The 22,013-nt window shown below is 30.3% G+C and overlaps 2 protein-coding genes across 2 annotated transcripts; one reads left to right on the top strand and one right to left on the bottom strand.

The window, feature by feature from the left end:
• Positions 1 to 6,989: 6,989 nt before the first annotated feature.
• On the bottom strand, positions 6,990 to 9,325 carry LOC123881945 (probable clathrin assembly protein At4g32285). The gene has a single exon (XM_045930718.1). The coding sequence runs from the start codon at positions 9,042 to 9,044 to the stop codon at positions 7,233 to 7,235; it is 1,812 nt and encodes a 603-aa protein (XP_045786674.1). The 5' UTR covers positions 9,045 to 9,325; the 3' UTR covers positions 6,990 to 7,232.
• A 4,316-nt stretch (positions 9,326 to 13,641) lies between these two features.
• On the top strand, positions 13,642 to 20,153 carry LOC123881944 (BRAP2 RING ZnF UBP domain-containing protein 1). Its single transcript, XM_045930717.1, has 11 exons — positions 13,642 to 13,984; positions 14,103 to 14,211; positions 14,949 to 15,063; positions 15,216 to 15,313; positions 16,566 to 16,672; positions 16,839 to 17,094; positions 17,724 to 17,777; positions 18,357 to 18,500; positions 18,574 to 18,638; positions 18,788 to 18,842; positions 18,927 to 20,153. The coding sequence occupies exons 1-11, from the start codon at positions 13,710 to 13,712 to the stop codon at positions 19,083 to 19,085; spliced, it is 1,437 nt and encodes a 478-aa protein (XP_045786673.1). The 5' UTR covers positions 13,642 to 13,709; the 3' UTR covers positions 19,086 to 20,153.
• Positions 20,154 to 22,013: the final 1,860 nt, after the last annotated feature.

The following is a 22,013-nucleotide window of genomic DNA, read 5'->3' as shown; positions in this document are numbered from 1 at the left end:
TTGTTCCATTGTAAAATCTTAATTTTTTATGTAAATTTCTTAATAACATAATTGAAACTCCAACTTTAAGTTTCAAACTTGTGACTTGGAAGCCCAGAAGTAGAAATCGTGTTCAAAAATTTGGGAGTGTGAACATTATCCACTACCTGATCATCTATATTCTGTGAGATTGGAGTATCATAACTCAATTTTTTTTTTTTCTTCACCAGAAATTAAGTCCAACATATAATCATTTATTGTGTCGACTATGGAATTTTCAGGAGCTAGTATAGCTCTATTTTGGAAATATGATATATCTTTCATGTTTTGTAAAAGATGTGGATATGTGCTTTCGACGATAAAAGCAAGAGGATCACCTTAATCTGTAACATATTAAGATTCCTAATTTTTATCATGATTGAAGTACATGCTCTAGTGGTTGAAAATTTTTATTGTAAGCAATTGATGCAAGTTCAATTCTCATTGTAGACAAATTTGTATTTTTTTTAATATAAAACTACAATAAAAAAAGAGGGAAAATGAGAGGGAAAAAAAATTAGATTTAGGGTTAGTTTTTATTTTGTGCTAATATTGTGAACAATTCTAAATTATTTTGAATTATGTGAATTGCATCTTCAGCTTGTTGTTCTCGTTCTCTAATGATGTGACAATAATGTGAACATTGCAAATTATTTAATTATACTTTTTTATTAACGTATCTTCATTCTAGATTTTTATTATATATATATATATATATATATATGAGAGGGATCAAATTACACCGGTGTAATATTTGAGTAATGTTACACCGCTCAATAATGCTTCAACGAATACAAATTTTACAAAATCCACCGTTGGATTGAAAGTTTATATCATTGAGATCATCCATGTTCAATTTTACAAAAATCTAAAATCATTTGATATGTTATTGAGACCGATCAAGATTAACGTTTTATATATATATATATATATATATATATATATATATATATTGATAAAAGTGACGGCTAAAAGCCCTATTATATATTTTTTAATAATGACTAGAACATCGACCCGTGCGGTGCACGGGTCGTCTCCGTTGAAATTTAAAAGGAATTCCCACGTCAGATGGTGTCAGAGAAAATCTATGTATGAAAATCTGATCACCAATATTACTTCCTGAAATAATTTTTCCTTCAAGAGCACGTTTTCCCAATCTCATAATAATAAATCTTGTTCTATTGCATAATCCTAATTTTTTATTCAAATTCCTTAATAGCATAACTGGAACTCCAACTTTAAGTCTCAACTTGTGATTTGGAAGTCCCGACGTAGAAATCGTGTTCAAAATTCGAGAGTATGAATATCATCCACTGTTTGACCGTCTACATTTTGTGTGAGTGGAGTATCATAACTCAAATATGTTTTTTCTTCATCAGGAATTAAATCCAACATATAATCATTTATTGTGTCGACTATTGAATTTTTAGGAGCTAGTATTTTGTGTGAGTGGAGTATCATAACTCAAATATGTTTTTTCTTCATCAGGAATTAAATCCAACATATAATCATTTATTGTGTCGACTATTGAATTTTTAGGAGCTAGTATAGCTCTATTTTGGAAATACGTTATATCGTACATGTTTTGTAAAAGTTGGGCATAAGTGCTTTCAACGATAGAAGCAAGAGGATCACCTGAATTTGAAATCAATAAATCTGATGGAATGTCAAGTTCTAAATCATCGTCGTTGTCATCTCCAATTTCTCCATCGCCAACACCCAAAAACTCATTCAAAAAACAATCTTCTTTGTTCAACGTCTGCACTCGAAGCACCACCGAGAAGCCTCATGTTTTTACTCAATGTTAAAACTTCACAAAAATTCCAAAGAACCGAAGAACTAATAGTAACATGAACAACTTCTGGCCTTGTACCTTTGGGTATTACTGATAAAATTTGTCTAAAATCTCCGCCAAAAACAACAATTTTTCCACCGAAGTGAATGTGTTTATTTTTTTCATCAACAGACTTGAGAATATTTTTTAAAGTTCAATCAACAGCTTCGAAACAGTGTTTGTGCATCATTGATGCTTCATCCCATATAATGAGCTTTGCTTTTTGTATTAATAGCGCCAAAGGGCTTTTAGGAACTATGGTACATGTTGAAAACTCGTCAACATTTAGAGGAATACAAAACCTTGAATGTGTTGTTCTACCGCTAGGTATAAGCAATGCAGCGATCCCACTTGAGGAAACTGTTAAAAACTATCCCACCTTTTGAGCGTAATGCGGTTGACATGGCCCTCCAGATAAATGTCTTCCCTGTACCGCCATAACCATAAAGAAAAAACACATCAGGTTTGTTTTCCTTAACTCTTGTCATGATTGTGTCATATACTTTACGTTGCTCTGAAGTCATAGTTGACATTAATCTAACATGTTCCTCAGCTAATGATTGTCTGTTATAATTCAATTCGTCGTGTATTAAACTATTTTGTATATCAGGAACTAATGATGTGTCTGCTCTAGGCATTGGAGGATAATCTTTTAAACTATTCCCACAACTACGTAACATCATCTCAATATCTGCTAGTACATATTGTATTAATTGATCATCGGTTAATATTAAATCTGCAATGTTAAAATCAAAATAATGAATGTGATTAGTGACATGACTATGGTTGTGTTTGGTTGTATTGCAAAAAAAATTGATTTAGCTGAATTGAGTTTGATAGATTTGATTTTGGTTAAAAGTGAGTTAAACAGAATTGATTTATGTTTGGATACATTAACGTAAAAATAAAGGGTATTTATAAAAAATATCAATTTTTTTTCCATTTTTTTTGACAAAATTCTTTTTCCAGTTTTAAAAAACTACAATTTAATAAACTGCATAATAAATAATTTAAAAAGTGATATAAGCAAGGTTACATGAGACAATGAAATGTGAAAGATGCTTTTTTTTAATAGATTTCAATATTGTTGAAGGTGTTATAGTATGAGAGTATATATATAACTTTCCAAATCACACGTGATAATAACTTTCCAAATCTCACATGATAATTATTCTCTAAATTTATGATCCGGTAGAAAAAAATCATTGATCAGGAAAGACATAAAAATATTTCGTGATGAATAATATAAAATCTCAACAATAATTTTGATACGATATACTTTTAAAATTGATGGTGCTTATCAATTATTGCACATAATTTTGATCACAATTGATATATTTGCCATAGTGGTTGGAAATATTGCCTTGTACTGAAGGGTTGTAGGTTCGAATCCTAGTCATGACAAAATTGTATTATTTTTTAATAAAAATTGCAAGATAAAATGGAGGGAAAACAGGAAAAACAAATTAGGGTTTAGAAAATCAAATAATGGTGGAGGTAATAAATTAAAAATATATAAGAGGACCACGTAAAAAAGGAATGAAATTAAACGGTTGATATTAGAAGGAGATTAAGGGGATCACATAAAAAAGGAATGGAATTAAACGGTTGAGATTAGAAGAAGAGTAATGAGACCACATAGAAAAAGAGAGGGAAAATGAAATTAGGGTAAATGTAGCTTTTTGGAACAAACTTAGAATATAAGAGATTTTAATTAACATTTTAGTCCTTTATTTTTTTTTCATAACACTTTTGAATATGAATTTTATGCCTTCTAATTTATAGTCCTTGTTCATTATCAATCATAAATATATTTTATATCCTAAAAGAAAATTATAGATTTGATGTTTAAAAAATCATATATAAATATGAATTAAGGATAAAAAGGACAAATAAAAGACTAAATTTATTATCTGAAATTAAGTTAAAGAACTAAATACATAATTTTACCTATCTTTTTTTAAAATGATTAATATTAGTTGTCCACTAAATTTAAAATGATTAATATTAGTTGTTAGTTTTCTTTGCTCTAAGTTGAACTTCTTTTTTTTTTGACGAAGCTCTAAGTTGAACTTAGTCGTTAGTTTTTTAGATACTTTTTCTTCTTCGCTATGGGTTGAACATGAAACATTTATTTAATTAAAACGTTTAAAACATTCATAACATTTAAAAATTCATAAAGTTTACGATTTAAAACATTCATAACATTTTTAAATTGGTCAAAATTACTTATAAAGAAAACACACTTTATTTCTTTTAAAAAAGACGGAGAAAGTACATTCATAGGATGCTTTCCGTTGTCTTTAAGGGAGAAAACAAAACTTTGTTATACATTCAAAAGAGAACTTTAGTTGATTTAACGGATAGTTTTTCGTTGTTTTAGTTTTATAACAGCTTTACCAATTTTATTTTATTTTGACACCAACTTTACAGCTTGAAAAAAAGCTTTATCAATATGAAAATATGAGTCGATTTTATTACCATGAAGGACCAATTTATTACTCATTTTTTAAAATTAAAAGAACCAATTTATTATGAACGTTAAATTTAAAGACTCCATGATACATTTGAAAAAAAATTATAAAATATATTCAAAAAAATTTGAAGTGCAATGACACGTGTCATCATTTTCTTATATGCAAAGAAAGCTAAATGTTATTATGTCGGGATGCTATAATTAGACTAAGAGAGTATTATATGATAGTTAGTACTAAATTACGATAACAGTAAGAACCAAGGAAATGACATATAGCATAACAATGAGGTTCAATGTGTCTCCAAACAAAAGTTGATAATTTCATTTATCAGGTTGAGGTATGATTTATTACATTTCAATTTTTGTTTTTGTTTTTGTTTTTTTTTTTGTTGGTGTTTTCAATCTCTTGATCAGGTAATGATTGAGTTAGGATCCTCTCCATTTCCAATTCTTTCCATTTCCTCCATTATTATATAGTTTTGGGAATATAAATGCAAAAATGTGACATCAAGTAGATCCAAATGTCATTTATACACCCCAAAATATTTAAAAACTTTGATAATGGAAGAAATGGAAAACATAAGAAATGGAGAGGATCTCAACTCGTAATGATTTATATTACATTTCAATTTTTTTTTTTTTTGTGCACCTCAAAGAATTTTGATACTTTAGACTTAAAATTAGCCTACTACTCAAAGGCTTAAAAAAATAATTGTTTGTATGATTGTCTTTTCTTTTCTTATCGTCATTTATTTATTCTTTGCTGCGGATTGTCTTTTGCTGATTTGCTACTTTAGACTTAATTTTTTTTAGTATAATTGTTTTACTTATACTATATGATTGTTTGTATTGAATTGAATTCAATGATGCATTTGACCAGAGTATTATATTGAAAGACAAATAAATGTTAGTAGGATGTTATAATTAGGTTCAAAGAGAATTATATATATAGTTAGGGTTGTTAAAATCTCGTTTTAAATCATAAACTCTATAAATTTTATGTTTTTAGATACGACTTTCGCGTTAAAACGGATCTAAAATTATTTTGAGTAAAATCAATAGTCAAAACGAATTTATACGATTTAACTCCCTATAAAATTAGTAAAATCACTTAAACTCGATTATTTTCACCTAACGATTCAAAAACTTAATTTTTTTAATCAATTTAAAAGTTCAATTTTTATCATATTGATAATAAATACAATATCATATCTAGAGAGACACTTAAGTTTTTATTATGTTATATGTTAGTAATTATAGGAGTAACAATTATTTATACTTGTGATTATTTTTTATAATAGTATACCATTTATGTCCTTTTTTATAAGCAAAAATTTATGGTTGAATAATTGATTATTTGGTCTATATTATAGATCAAGTACATTAATTATTCAATGATCCTAAAAAGAGATTTTTTGTTTATAAAAGTGGATGGAGGAACGGATGGGGTACATTAAGAGTTAGATAGATAATAATTTTTAGTTCTAATGTGTTCTCAACAATGTCTGATATTTTTACTTTCAAAAAAAAGTCTCCTATTTTTATGCATGTGTGCGAAAAAACAAAATAATACAACAAGAATAGATGAAAACAAGTGAAAAACAAAACAAGTAATTATGTTTTGATAAAATAATATAATAAGCATAATTTTATGGGACTATTTAAATGTAATATTTTTTTTCTGTAGTTAGATGAAATAGTGTCCGACCTAACAATTTCGACATTTTTGTCAGATGACCTAAGATTGGTGGACATTTAAATATAATAAGTTATTTGATAAATAATCAATACATAAATATTGTAAAAAAAGATACATAATATAATAGGGATTTTGTAAAAAAAAAAAAAAAACAATATGGGTTGAAATATATAATCACCTTGTATTTCAATCATATATAATATTCAATCTCACATGACATACATGATTCAAAGAGTCATATTTAATACGTAAAAAATAAGAGATATTATTTCTTTACAAGATATATTATGGACATATAGTTGTTGAGTTATTTGTTATTGAAATGCATGACTTTAGTCATATATATTTAACCAATTAGAATGAGAGAAAATCACCTAAGTGTGAATTATCTAATATTTAAATTTTATTTTAAATTTAAAATTAATAATATATTAATTTTGTCATATTTTCTAATTAACATTCATAACACTTAAAATTTTAAAAAATTATTTATTTCCAATTATGTTCAAAATTTAAATAAGCTAAAATATATATTATATATATTTATTTTAATATGAGGTAAACTCTAGGAGTTTACAAGTTAAATCTACATTTTAATTTTACTTATCCAAAATGAGTTGACATAAAAACTAATATATTCTAAAAACCTTGTATACCGTGGCTAGTATTAAATTAGGGTAATCAAGGAAAGGACATGTAGCAAAAAGTGCAATTAAAGAGTATCATCAATGATATAGTAGGAGTTCTTGTCAAAAAATACATAGTAGGACTGTAGGAGTAGATACTAGATATTAGAAGTATAACCGAATTGCATCAACAATTATATGGAATGAACCAAAAAAACGACATCATATTCATAGTCATTTTCAAATATATCATAGATTATAGATATTATATATAATTTGTGGAGTATGAAACTCTCAAAACTGTTTTGTTTTTAATTTTTGCCTAGACTCTTGATATGCAGAAATTACATTGAATTCAACTAATCCAAACTGAGTAGGATAAATCTGTAAAACAGGCAAAACTCAACTCAATATCTGTTTTTTATATTCATGATACACAAACCATTTCAGAGGGAACCAAATTTCTTAAACTAAACTCCTCTTGTCTTGAACACTTTGTCTCAAAACATTTTTTGATCATTAACTATGTATGTGGACTATAGTATCCCAATTGCAGTATCAAAGTTTTAGTCCCTCACTTCAAAAAGGTGCATTGTAATAGCTTCCATGTTGTCCAATCCCACCAAATTGTGGCATTCCATATGTCATCATAGGTTGTTGTACAACCCTTGTTAAACCAACTTGACCTTGCATTCCATCTCTCCCATATTGCTGCCATAGTTGCTGCTCTTGAACAAGCAAATGTTGCTTCCTCTCCATTTCAGCTATTTGTACGTACGAAGGAGGAGGCACGGACAGTGATGCTGCAAATGGATCTTGTGTTCCTACAGCTTGCATTGTTCCATCTGGAGCAGGCAAAGCAAGAATTGGTGTTGCATTTTTGCCGGTTCCCGGCAATGCCACACTACTAGCACTTCCACCATTCCCTTGAGTTGTGTTCACATGTTGTCTCACAGCACCTTGATCATACATTCCATTCAGTACAAGTGAATCGAAACCACCTCCCAAATCCGCCTTTTGTTTGGAAAGATTACTACTAGTTTCCACCAATGCTAATTCCCAATCTGCTTTCCCAAGTTCAGCTGCCGGTGTCTGCCACGCTGAAGTTACCTCGGAAGAACTAAACTCTTCCCACGAACCTTCTGTCCTAACATTTGAAACTCCGGAAAACAATGCCAATGCAAGTTTATTGCCTTGTTCGTCAGCCGAAACACCATCATCTCTTAGATTCACTAATTCACCTGTCTCTTGTTGAACACGAGGAGCTTCTTTAGGCTCGGGAGCTACATAAGGTGGTTGCGGTCGAGGTGTTAAATTCTTTGTCTCAGGTGCCGGAAGAGCCTTCACCTCATTGTAACCTGGCTCTGGCTCTTGTTCTTTCAAAGTTATTACCTTAACATCTAACTTCTTCTCAGGACTCTTTGTTCTATCACTCATTCCCTTCAAGAAACCCTCAAGTGTCCCTAAAAGATTATCAGTGATTTTCTGCACTTCAGGGTACTCAGAGGATCTTGCAATTCCCATATCCTTACACCAACCATAGAAACCTGCCAATTCATCCATCATCTTAGAAGCACTAACATAAAATTCAAAAGCTTTTACACAATGTGCATACTCCATTTCCATAAACCTATCCATCAACACACCCAACACATCACAAATTTCTACATATACCTTAAAACTATCCCTCACAATCTGGTAAACCGCAACCAACACTAGCCGATTATTCTTAGCAGCACCACTCGGTTTACAACCTAATACACGATCGATAATTTGAAGCAAATGCTTCAACCTATCCAAAACCCTCTCATCTCTCATTTCCCTCACAGGAGTAACCTCATTTTTCTTCACAGAACCAAATTCACCATCACCAGATTCAACAACATTCCCAAGTTCAACACCTTTCAATTTCCTCTGATAAACTAAAAACTCAACCTTTTCATCAAGATACATTGCATAAACCCTAACAAAACCAGCATGATCCCAAGAATTAGAATGAGCCTCATCTCTAAAATCACCCATATTAAGAACCCTTATTCCACCACGAGTGCCATGAACAATTTCATCCTCAAATGAAGGGTGCCCATCAACTAAAAGTCTATGAACAAGCATAAGTGATTTTACAGCAACAATCCAATCACGAGTTTTCGCTAATCTTTTAGAAATTGAGATTAAACTAGCATTAACATAGCCTTTAGAAAAAGATGTAAAATTGAGAATTTCTCTTACGTATTTATCATCAGCTGGAACTTCTTCATGGCTTGTTGCTTTTACAACCAAAACTTCAAGATCAGGAGCTAAGTTTCCAGCTACTTTTGCTATGCTGATGCTTGTTTGATCCTTCATTACACCAATTGCTTTGCGGATTGTGCTTGATGTTGATGATGCCATTTTGAAGAATTAAGCTAAAGGGTGTGTTTGATTTGGAATGATGAAATGAAAGAAAGTGTGAAGATATGGTTTTTGATGAGATGAAGATGAAGTGAACAAGTGTTAATGAGTGTGTTTTAAGTTGTAATGATAATTGAGAAAAGGTGAAGAAGAAGACAAAGAAGAGATTATGCAAAACGCGTAATGAACGGAAAATCCAATTTAGATTGATAGATTATTTTGTTTGATTTTTATAATTGAAAGAGAAAAAGAAAGAAGGAAGGAACAATGCAATGCACACATCATCTAAACAAAACATAGGACGCGGTCGGCTATACGTAACTACTAACATGGCATGCTCACTTGCTGACATTGTTGCCCACATGTTTTAGGTATTGACACACGAAAAGAGTCTCGGTAATTCATAGTTCGGTTATGAAGTAAATAAAGTTTGATTAAAAATTATTTTCATTTGAAATGAAATTTAGATTTTTTGAATAATTTATTTTGATGAAAATTTATTAACCACTCGAGTCCAATATTTTCGCTTTTTTACCGTAAGAAGTTAGAAGTTAAACTTTTTTTGAAACAATAAGAAGTTAAACTTAAAATTGTCATTTTGTGTTGGTTTTGTGATATTGGTTTGGGACCTGAGAGTGCTCATCCATAAGGTTTCAGGTATGATTTTCTCTTGTATCAATTTGGGTGGTCTCGGGTTTAATTTTCTCTTGTACCAATTTGGATGAGCTAATCTAGCTTTTTAAAAAAAAGTTCATTTTTTTTATTTTTTTTACGGTAACATTATTTTTGTTTCATAATTCATAACAGTAATTTAGTGTCTTTTTTTAACCCAAAAATTTCAGTGTCCCTTTCTTTACGCTAAAAATCAAGATTCCTGTGATGAAAAGTGATCGTATTTAACTTTTTGCATGTGCTGATAATTTTTTTTATTTTTTTTTGACAATATAAATTAAACTTTAAAGTTGGTATGGTTTTTTCAAAAAATTATATTAAAATTTATATCAAGTGTGAAACTTGTTAATTTTAAAATAATTTTTATCAAAAAATATGTATTATTAAACTTTATGATATTTTTATTTGTAATAAAATAATTTATTAAAATAATGATTTATTTTTTTTTACTAATAAATTATGAACTTTTTATGATGTTGATCTTTTGAACAATTATCCTAAAAATCATATTTACACTTTATTTTTCACCTAACTTATGATATAAAAAATGTGGACAATCATCCTGTTCTCTTTTTCTTTTCAGAGAAAAAAAAAGTTGTTCTCTTTTTAAAAGAATAGCCCAGTCAAGAGTCACTAATATTCAATTTTATTTGCTCTAAGAGTGCTTTACAAGTTTTTTTTTTTGTTTTTTTTGACAAATAGTGATATCAATATTGTGAAGTCTAAAAAAAATTGTTCCTCTTAAAAATTGCCCTCAATTTTTTTCATCTGATTTGTTTATAGAGCTAATTAACTATTTGAGTTTAAGTCATGCTAACCAGTGTTGTAGTACATTGGCTAGCTAAAGAAATCAAAAAAAGAAAATTGAAAATAATTTTTTTAAATTTTTTGAGGAGTTAACTGCACAAACTTCAATGTCATATTACTGTATTTTCTTCGGTGTCGAAAGCACTATTTAGCCTTTTCCTACTTAATTAATATTTTGAATCTACCGAATATTGACACCCTTTTATATTGCACAATGACTTTTTAACATTTGAATGGTTTGTCTACACTACACTACTACACATAGATAAATGCATCGAGTTAGAATGTAAAAATAGAATAAATAAATAAAATAAATAACTTGAACATTGGTACTTCTAAACGTTTTATTATAAAAAAAAAAAATCACTATGAAATGCAACAATTTTCAATGATGTTAGAACTTAGAACTAGTTTTTGCCTGCTAATTCATAATTCAGTTGTACAGGAGATTGGCTAAATCAATTAGAAGTACATGTTTGTAAATATATTTTAGAAACTATTAAAAATATATTAATTGGATGCATTTCTAAAAAAATGTACGCTCAATGTTGTAAGATAAAATTAGTATCTTGATATTATATATGAAATTAGAACAAACACACTTATTTGTTGAAGCAAATCGGTTTATGAAAAACGCTAATATCAAAATCATTAATATATTAGATCAGATCTTTCTTTTTCTAATCATGTGCTTTAGAATTTTAGGTTTTTAATTGAGCAAATCTCAAACAAGAGTCGGGGTGATGACAAAAAGGACTTAACCAATCTATTTAAATACAACCCTAGTATCACTCATCATCATATGCACTCTAGAAGTTGTGCCTACACTTTTTGCTAATTCAGAGTTTGTATGCATGATGATTAAGCCTGACCAAGAACTGTTCCTACTAGGAACCGAACCGAGGCTCTCTCAAACAATTCATCCTGAGGGGAGCTCATTAACCACTTGAACTCAATGTTTTGGTTGGTTGGGTCTACACATTGTTTCTATACAAATAAGAGTTATCGGACATAAGCATCATCAAATGAATCACAACAAAATCAATCGATTTTTATTAAAACCAAAATCCACAATTGATTGTTGCCCATAAAATAAGGTCATGCTAACTAGTACCTCCGAGACACTAGTTAAGGGACCAAACACGGTAAATTTTATATTGAAAATAACATTTTTTAAATTTTAAATATGTTAACTATATACGTTCCAAAATTGTTATACTATTTTTTGTTTTCTTAACTAGCGTCCCAAAGATACTATTATATTTTAATAGTAAGCACTCAACAGTATTTATACATCTATCAGAATTATATATTCCCTTTGTTCCAAAACTTTGGTCCTTTTAGCCTTTTACTTTTGTCTTAAAATTTTGGTTTTTTAAAAAACTAAGGTACAATTAATAATATTTTACAATTTATATTTTTCCAAAGATAGAAACATCAATTAAATGAATTTTTTTAATAAAATAGGGGTAAAATGATTTAACAACTTATCAATATTTATTTATTATTTGTTAATTTTTGTGGAAAACTAAAAAATAACAAAAAAAATAATAATAATTAGGACAGACAGAGTAGCTCTCAGCACAGTTCAATTCCAATTACACTATTACTGATAGATTGAAATAAGATGTGTAAAAAAAAAAATCACTTATTTTGTTTGAACCAAGATGCACAGGGATTGAAATCCCATTTTCTCGTTAGTATGAAGCCCCCGATAGTGACACGATAGCGATACGATACGACACTGATATGAGAAAAATTTCAAAATTCTCGATATGATACGGCCGGGATACGTTATTTAAAAATTAAATATATATAAATGCACAATATATAAACATAATTAAAATCGATAATGATAAAAAAAAAATAACATTCAAATTACTCAAATTGAGCAAACAAGTGATAATTACATATGTTAAGTTAAGTACTACACAAAAAAATGGTGAGAAGAGTAGTTCAACCGGTTAAGCTAGTTGAACTAAAGGTTAAGAAGTTGGAGATAGAGGGTTAAGTCCTAGCAAGGAAAAAAACTACCATAATAATATAATATACTAACAATTTGCTTATAAAAAAAAAAAGTACTACCCAAAAAAGACATAGTTGATAAACACGAATTGTATCAGTCTCCTTTCTTACGTTTTCATCATCAAAGAACATTAATTGCCCGATACCTTTCCGATACGCATATCAGGGAAGTATCCGACATTATTAGTTATATTTTTTTAAAAAAAAATAATATTAATTGCCGATACTTAAAAAAATATCAAACGAATATCAGTATCGAATACATATCGGACACGATACTTCGTCATTTTTTGAGTATCAAGGAGTAAGTCATCCATGCCTCCCACCTATGTTATTGTTGTTATGGTTAATAAAAGTTTCCATTGCATTTACGAAAACACCCTTTCGTTCGTGTAGTTAGAAAGAACCTATGAAGCCCTGATACGTGACACAACACTGATACGATACGACACCGATACGACGATACATAAAATTTTTCAAAATTCACGATACGATACGTTCGGGATACATTATTTAAAAATTAAATTTAAAATTAAATATATAAATATACAATATATAAACATAACTAAAATCGATGATGATGATAAAAATTAACATTCAAATTACTCAAAATAAGAAAACGAGTGACAATTACATATATTAAGTTAAGTACTACCCAAAAAGGGGGTGGAATGGGTAGCTCAACTAGTTAAGCTAGTTGAGCGAATGATTAAGGAGTTGGAGATCAAGAGTTCAAGTCATGACAAAAAAAAAAAAACTAATAAAGACATAGTTGGTAACATCATACTTTAACAGTGTATCCGTTTCCTCTCCTATGTTTCCATCATCAAAAAACATTAATTGTCCGATACTTTTTCGATTGATACGCGTATCGGACAAGTATTCGACAAATATTGGTTATATTTTATTTTAAAAAATAATATTAATTGCCGATACTTCTCCGATACGTGTATCGGAAAGTATCGAACGAGTATCGATATCAAGTACGTATTGGACATGATACTTTACAATTTTTGGAGTATCGGGGCTTCACAGGGAAAAAAAACCCTCCAAAGCCAAACGGAATTTACATTTTGATTTTTACACATTCAGTCCTTCTATTCTCTCACTTTCACAATTTAGACACAAACTCTTCATTTTCTCCGATCTAAACGTGTCGCGATGTTCTTTCTCCGAGTTCACTCGGTCGACGCCGAGAATCCTCTCGATACCGAACTCATCTTCTCCGCTCCACAATCCCAAAACCCTAAATTCACCGAACGAAGAGGCGTTCTCCATCTCTTCCGAAGAGTTTCACAGTCATCTCTTCCAAACTCCAATTCTCGTTCCTCTCTTCTTTTCATCGTCGCTGTTCCCAATTACCTTTCCTTCGATGATTTCATTCGATTCTGTGGTCCACACCACCTCGATCATCTTCATCACCTTGTCTTCATCAGGTACTGTGCTATTTCAATTTCATTTTGCAAACCCTAATTTGTAGTGAGTGGCACTGTATTTTTAGGCAAGAAACCCTAATTTGTATGTTAATATTGATTTTTCATTTTGATTGGGCAGGAATGATGGGATGGAAGATAGATATAGCGTGTTGATTAGGTTTGATGATCAGCTTGCTGCTGATGCATTTAATAGCAATTTCAATGGCAAGAAATTTTCTCCCGGTGAAGTAAGTATCATAACACCCTTATTAATTGCGTTGATTTAATGGTAAAATTAGTATCATTTGATAAAACACCCTTATTAATTGTAGTTAGTTGAGTAAGTGGAGTGAAATTCAATAAATAAGGGTATACTAGTAGAAAAGCATTGATAGTCGTCCACAAAGCATTGATAGTCGTCCACAAGTCCTAGCTCAATCGGCAAAAAAATGTCGAAATTGTTAGGCCGGATGCCATGACCAGGGTTCCAACCCCGACTCTCTCACTTGTGTGTGAGTTTATAATGGATTTGTCATTTCTGTCTTTGTGCCAAAAAAAAAACATTGATAATCTAAAGTGACAATTATTTTGAGACCGAGAAAAAGTACAAATGACACTTTTTATGAGATGGATGGAGTACTTTCTATCCTTCAACATATCAAATAATAGTAAGTACTTATGTGACTCAATTTTGATTTCTTATCCTTCAAGAAAAAATAATAGTAAGTACATCTAATGATTTGAAATGAAACTTATATTTAGGGACAATTTTTTTTCTTCAAAAAAGACTTGTATTTAGGGACTAAAGTTTATGTGCATTTCCTCAATAGTTTTTTTTTTTTTTTTTTTTTTTTTGACTAACTCAATAGTTAATTAATACGTTTGTCACTTTTCAAATTTGTTGGTCTTGCTTATTACTTGTTTGATATGTTGAAGGATATCTTGTTTGACATATCTTCACTTTTTTAATGATGATCAAATGTAGGCAGAGATATGTCATATTTTGTTTTTGCTTTCCGTGGAGTACTCGGAATGTGAAGAAGTTGCTGGGACTCCTCTGGCTAGTTGTACAGAAATACCAACTTGTCCAGTTTGCCTGGGTGAGTTTCATTTGTCTTTGTTGTGATCCTCTGTTTGCTTTGATCTTGGTGACTCTTTTTTTCTGTCTTCAATTTGTCTAAGGTGATTATGATAGTGTGAATTGATGTTTATGGCAATATGTGTCTTCTATTTTTTTTTGTTTGAATGCCAGAGAGACTGGACCCTGATACTAGTGGAATACTTACGACACTTTGTGACCATTCATTTCAATGCCCTTGTGTCTCAAAGTGGACATATTTGTCTTGCCAGGTATGCAGGTTCTCCATTCCATGAAATCCTGTTTCAACATTTTATTACACTTTAAATTTTTGTTGGTAGAGGCAATTCTATTTGTCCCAACAGTAACACGTTAGTTTGACCTTAATACTTAGGCTCTTAGAGCATCGTGAGTGTTAGGCAAGTAATAATGATTCTTCATGAGAAGCTTGGTCATTCGTCTTGCACAAATTGTTTAGGAGTCATATTGGCTAACTATGATACTATCTCGAGATTAGTTTGCATTGAACATATATTGATTGATTTTCCTCCTTTTAGATAGATTAGAATGAGTTTGAAATGAATGGTGTAAAGGTATCAGATTTTTTTTATAGCGAATAGAATTTGATCATAAGCTAAAACTCTTGTATAAAGATAAAAGGTACAAGTGTGCAACATGGACGACAGGAAAAAATAGCCCCTATCAATTCTCTCCAACCTAGTATATTAAGCTTGTGAGCTTTAGTCTTACTTCGCTGTTGAGAAACGAAAGAAGACTATTTTCTCCAAAATTTATTTAGACCTAGTTACTTATTGTTGGGTGTGAAGTATTGTCAAACCAAATAAGCCAAAATGCATTGACTTCACTCCAATCACTAGCTCTGCCTTTGGCATCCCCCTCCTCACGGTCAAGGTAACAACTTCAAACATGGCCAACTTATCATTGCACATTCCAGATATTAAAATCCATTTTGTGTTTTCCCTCCTAATTATTAATTTTAAGTTGGGATCCAAGCATTCGTTGCTCATTTTTATTTTCTAAAAAACAAGGACGGAAATTAGGGTGTCATCTCTGCAATGATGATTACATATAGAGTGATCTTGTTTGAATTGTAACGCGAACACTTTGTCGGTATTTGATTAGTAGTTATATTTAATGTTGCATTGACTGAAATTTCCTGTGCTTGGCTACCAGAAACAGTGGTTTTATTGGCAGTGCACGTGGAAATATTATTGTATTTTTTTTTTTTTGAAAACTTGGTATCCGGTCTTAGGACCGACTAATCCAAGGGGACCAATCCCACCGCCCACTTGTGGGGGCCCCATTTAAAGCCAGAGTTTTTTTTGCTCTGTATGGACTTAGCCCACCGAAATTGGCACCAGTGGGAATCGAACCTGAGACCTTGAGAGGAGCATACTCCAAGGGCCCAAGCCAACACCACTCGACCAACCCCAAGTGGGTTGGAAATATTATTGTATTGATGGAGATTAGTTTTGTTAAGAACTTGTGATGTTTATATTATAGGTCTGCCGATTCTGTCAACAACAGGACGAGAAGCCAGCCTGTTTTGTATGTGGAACATTAGATGATGTCTGGGTTTGTATGATTTGTGGATTTGTTGGATGTGGAAGGTAATATATTAGTATCAGGTCTTCAATTTCCACTGGTAATAACTTGTGTACAAAAGGCCCTAATTAATATGTTAAACAAAACAATCAAAATTTATTGTCCTTGATTGATTATATATGTTTGTTTTGTCAGGGAAGATTTTAATACCGTGGTTCTTTTTTAATCTAGATATAAAGAAGGACATGCTATTCGACATTGGAAAGATACTCAGCATTGCTATTCTCTTGATTTTAGAACACAACAAATTTGGGATTACGTGGGTGACAATTATGTCCATCGACTGAATCAGGACCAATCTAAAATTGATGGCAAGTCAGAGGAGATGCATTTTCGCTGTATGTCACTGGAAGGGGATTGTGGCACATGTGAATGCCGTGAAGATTTAGAAGTTAATGGGGCCTTTTTTAACAGTAAAGTTGAAGCGGTATGTTTCTCATGGCAAAAGTTTCTCTAAAATGGGGGAGTTAGGGTGTAGCTAGCCTTAACAAGTTAACATGTATGAAGCACGGACATTGACAATTCTGTAATTTGAGAAAATGGCATAATTCAATGTAATCATAAGTGTCGGTGTTGTGTCGTGTTGGTGTCGACACGCACACCTAATCTGAGGAGTATCCGTGCTTCATAGACACAACATTACAAAAATCAATGGTAGATACATCTTTACTTGCCCATTTTAGTGACAGGGGCTTACTTAAGTGGAGCTTATCTGTTTCTCACATATTGAACTCTTAATTTTATTTTATGTTCACACTAGTTTGGACAGATTAGTCTGAAACAAAAAATTGTGGATTTGTAGTATGATTTTGTTTGCTGCATAATTAATATTGGGCTTTATATATAAGTCACTCGATACCTGTACTGACAAATAGACAGAGATAGCCCCATATAGTTCTATAAAATGGGACTGTGAAATGTCAAATAAGCAATCGCATGTGATGTTCAACATCGTTTCGTTTCATGTTTATTAATTGTATGGATGTATCTTGTGCTCCCCAAATTTTTTTTTCCTTCCCCATGCTCTTTCACTGATTAATTGATAGACATGAACAGATTGTGGATGAATACAACCGGCTTCTTACATCTCAGTTGGAGACTCAGAGACAGGTGAGTTAACTCTGCCATTTTTGCACTGACGGATTAAAATAATTCTGTAAACATGAAACTCTGAATTCAGGTTTTACAAATATAGATTATTCATTTCATTAACTCTGCTGTAAATTACCATTTTCTTAAGTGTCACCGGAAGTGATGTACTCCCTCCGTCCCTAATTATAAGCACCCTTTCAAAGATAAAATTTGTTCCTAAATATAAGCTCCTTTTCAACTCCCTAGACACATTTATTATTATTTTTCCAAACATAACCCTACTTTACATTGAAATCCGAAAAGTCAACTACAAATACATCTTTTCACCAAGGACAATTTAGTAATTGTAATACCCAAAAAGTACACATTTATTACACTACTAACTTTTCTTAATATGCGTGAAAAACCCCAATGGGGGCTTATATTAAGGGACTGAGGGAGTAATTTCTAGTGTGGTTGTCAGTATCTGGTTGCTTTCACTTATGATGAAAGGCTTTGGGATAATTTCTATGATACTCTAATTGGTTGATCTTTTGATGCAATAATATGATGACGTGGTTGTGAAATCTGATTATCTTTATGCCATTTTTGTTTTAGCATTATGAATCCTTACTAATAGAGGCAAGAAGTAAAGCAGAAAGCTCCATATCTGAAGCAGTGGAGAAAGCTGCAACTTCTGGAATGCTGGATATCCAAAATGAACTAGAAAGGTGTACTGAAGAAAGAAATACAGTTGCTGAGGTAACTTCTCTCCTGCATTTTCTTTACCGTGTTTGCTTGAACTCTGCCGTTTAAACACTCATTCTGCCCTTAGGTTAATAGGAAGCTCATAAAAAATTCAGAAATGTGGCGAAAGAACCTTAAAGAAGCTGAAGAGAGGTAATGGTATTACCACTTAAGCTACCAATTCGCTTGGACTTAAGTTATATGCTTAAGTAACTCTTTAAGATGTTAGTAAAGTTGTTCTTTTCTTTGGCTACTACTGCACCATGTTTTCATTACATGTTTAAATATGTCTGGTCATTCAGGGAAGCTGCATCAGTGAAGTCGATGAATGAGAGGGTACTTGATTTGGAGGAACAGGTATTACAATTTCCTTCATTAATTCTTTGTATAAAAGCTTTCTAATTTATTGTTCTCTGATGGCTTAAGTAACTATACAAACAGATAAGAGATATCACGATTTTTCTTGAAGCCCAAAAAACAATTGATAAGATGTCAGATTCAAATGGAATAAAGGAGGGAACAGTCTTACCAGTTGCTCATGAGCAACCTTCTCCTGGCAACAGCAAGAGAAACAGAAAGTCTGGTCGAAGGAGGCATTAGTTGTAACCTAGCGTAGAACACTATTCAAATTTTCAGAGGGAAAGCACTGATAAACTTTGCTAAAAGTCCAAATACATGTTCGAAATTATGATGGTAACCTACTTAGCTGCTACAGAAAAAATAGCCCGCCTTGCATTTCAGCTCCCATTGCAACTTGCATTGTATGGGAGGGACTATATAATCCCCGTATAGGATAAACAATGTAAGTAATCCCCGTATATGATTGATTAAGGACCCCATATCAACACACACACACATCCACACACAAGGCTTTCAATTAAGCATTCAATTATGATTTTTGTTAATTGTTTTTATGTAGGTTGCATTTCCAGATTTGGATACCCTTAAATTGAGCTCTCTCAATTTGAATAAAATTTGGAATGACAATCATCATTCTATGTGCAACTTAACTAGCTTGATTGTGGAGAGTTGCGGTGGATTGAAGTACTTATTCTCGTCTACTATGGTTGGAAGTTTTAAGAACCTTAAACACCTTGAAATAAGTAATTGTCCTTTGACGGAGGAGATAATAGCCAAAGAAGAGAGAAACAATGAAATAGAAGAGGCATGATAATAGCCAATATCATTATACATAATTATTTAAATACAAGTTTAAAATTAATTGAATGTTCCCAATGGTAGAATTAACATGTCTCTTCTATTTCATTGTTTCTCTCTTCTTTGGCTATTATCTACTCCGTCAAAGGACAATTACTTATTTCAAGGTGTTTAAGGTTCTTAAAACTTCCAACCATAGTAGACGAGAATAAGTACTTCAATCCACCACAACTCTCCACAATCAAGCTAGTTAAGTTGCACATAGAATGATGATTGTCATTCCAAATTTTATTCAAATTGAGAGAGCTCAATTTAAGGGTATACAAATCTGGAAATGCAACCTACATAAAAACAAATTAACAAAAATCATAATTGAATGCTTAATTGAAAGCCTTGTGTGTGTTGATATGGGTTCTCTGATGTGTCTAACCGGATATTAGTTACCACTAAATGTCATTAGAAACTTTCTAATATATCGAAAAGAAAAATAAATAAATTGTCATTTATGTACTTTTATCCTCCTATTCTAGTTATATTCGTGTGTAGGCTATTCTCAAAATTCATTTTCTTGAAGAAAAAAAATTATATTGAAAATGAAATTGCTTTTCTATTGGCTTTAAAGAAAACATGTTTAATATAACCGAGAAAAAAGTATAATTTATGGTGTCTGTACTCTTTTAACAATATTAATAAAAAAATTATTTTAACATGCATAATTTTCGAATGTTTGTTCAACTATGATTTATACTTTTTTAAAAAGTTCATGAAGAACTATCTGCACATTATTTATATAAATAATTATAATTTTTGGAGGAATGATTTTTCATATAGTATTATTATGTAAGCCAATTTTCTTCTTCTAAAATAAAGTGTACATAAACTTTCCTTCAAAGAAAAAAAAATAAAATAGGCAACTTCGATAGCGCTCTCTCCGTCTCATAAAAATTGGCTATAATTATCTATTACTAATATATTAAAATCGATTACTACCAAAGTTACAAAATTATCTTTATTACTTTTAACCAGGTTGCAAGTTTTATATCTTTCATTGTAATTTCACTGAAAATTATAGAGTTTAGTAAATAAAAATAAATTATGGAAAGAATATAGAAAAAATAAGCTGAATACATAAAAATAGGAATATAAAAATAGAAATAGGAACATAAACAATAACTATATTTTAAAAAAAGAAACATAAACAATATTTTTCATCAAAAATAAAATATAATAAATAATATAAAATATAATAAATACTTAGTCAAAAATATAAAAAATAATATTACTACCAAGTTTACTCCTAACTATTAATAATAATTAAATATAGTTAATTACTATCAAATTTACTAAATTACTCTAGATATTCTAATAAAAAATTTAAGTTTCTATTAAAAAATATATATATATATACGGAACCATTATTTGTCATTGAAACATAAAAAATTGGATAAATAAGTTTTACTAAAAATAACACAATAGTTTCACTTATATTTAACAATATTTTATAACAAATTTAAATATTTTATTCTATCTATCAAAAAATATTTTATTCTAAATAAATTTTCTACATGAAAATAATGATAAATTTAAATATCAATTAAAGTCAATGGACCCGTACGAATGCACGAGTCTTTAAACTAGTTAATATCATAACTATAAAAATTGTTAGAGTAATAAATTTGTTTAAAATGTATATATTTGTCATGATAATTATTAATATTATAAAATAGGGAAAATATATTTACATTCTTCGATTGTAAATTAAATAATAGAAATTTTGTAATGAAATGATTAAAGCATGTGAAAAATTATAAGGAAAATGCTAATTTGTGTATTTAAGAAACTAAATATTATAAAAAGAGTATTGGAATTTATGTATTTAATTTAATTTTTTGTTTTCTTAACAAGTGCTTCTCACCTGGCCTATTTTATAAATAGTTTTATAATCTACAAAAAAAAAAAAAAAAAAAAGAGTAAAAGATTGTTTACTACCTCCATTTGCTATTTATAAGATTTCATGGTTTAACCAACACTGAACTAACTATCGATTGATAAAAACACTTCATTTAATTCTTTTTATAATATTTGTTAGATTCATTCAATAATTAATGTATTTGATTTATAATTTAAATGAAATACATTAATTATTTAATGAATCTAAAATGATCAAAATGAGTTTATTTGGAGCTAAACTAGTCAATCTAAATTGACATTAGAGAAAATTGAACCCGAAACCTTAAGGAGGAAAACACTCCCAAATCCCAAATCAATACCACCAGACCAACTCAATGAGTTTATGATCAAAATGAGTATATTTTTAAAATAATAAATATATCTAAAAAATTACTTTAATGATCTTGTAATTAATTAGGA

The sequence above is a fragment of the Trifolium pratense genome, linkage group LG4 (genome assembly GCF_020283565.1).
Source record: "Trifolium pratense cultivar HEN17-A07 linkage group LG4, ARS_RC_1.1, whole genome shotgun sequence".
NCBI lineage: Eukaryota > Viridiplantae > Streptophyta > Magnoliopsida > Fabales > Fabaceae > Trifolium > Trifolium pratense.
The sequence above is the reverse complement of the archived record's forward strand: the minus strand, read 5'-3'. Positions and strand labels throughout refer to the sequence as shown.

Coding starts and splice junctions, on each gene's coding strand:
- LOC123881944 (XM_045930717.1), top strand. CDS start 13,710: ATGTTCTTTCTCCGAGTTCACTCGGTCGACGCCGAGAATCCTCTCGAT. Junction 17,095..17,723: donor TTAACAGTAAAGTTGAAGCG/GTATGTTTCTCA, acceptor AGACATGAACAG/ATTGTGGATGAATACAACCG. Junction 17,778..18,356: donor AGTTGGAGACTCAGAGACAG/GTGAGTTAACTC, acceptor TTTTTGTTTTAG/CATTATGAATCCTTACTAAT.
- LOC123881945 (XM_045930718.1), bottom strand. CDS start 9,044: ATGGCATCATCAACATCAAGCACAATCCGCAAAGCAATTGGTGTAATG.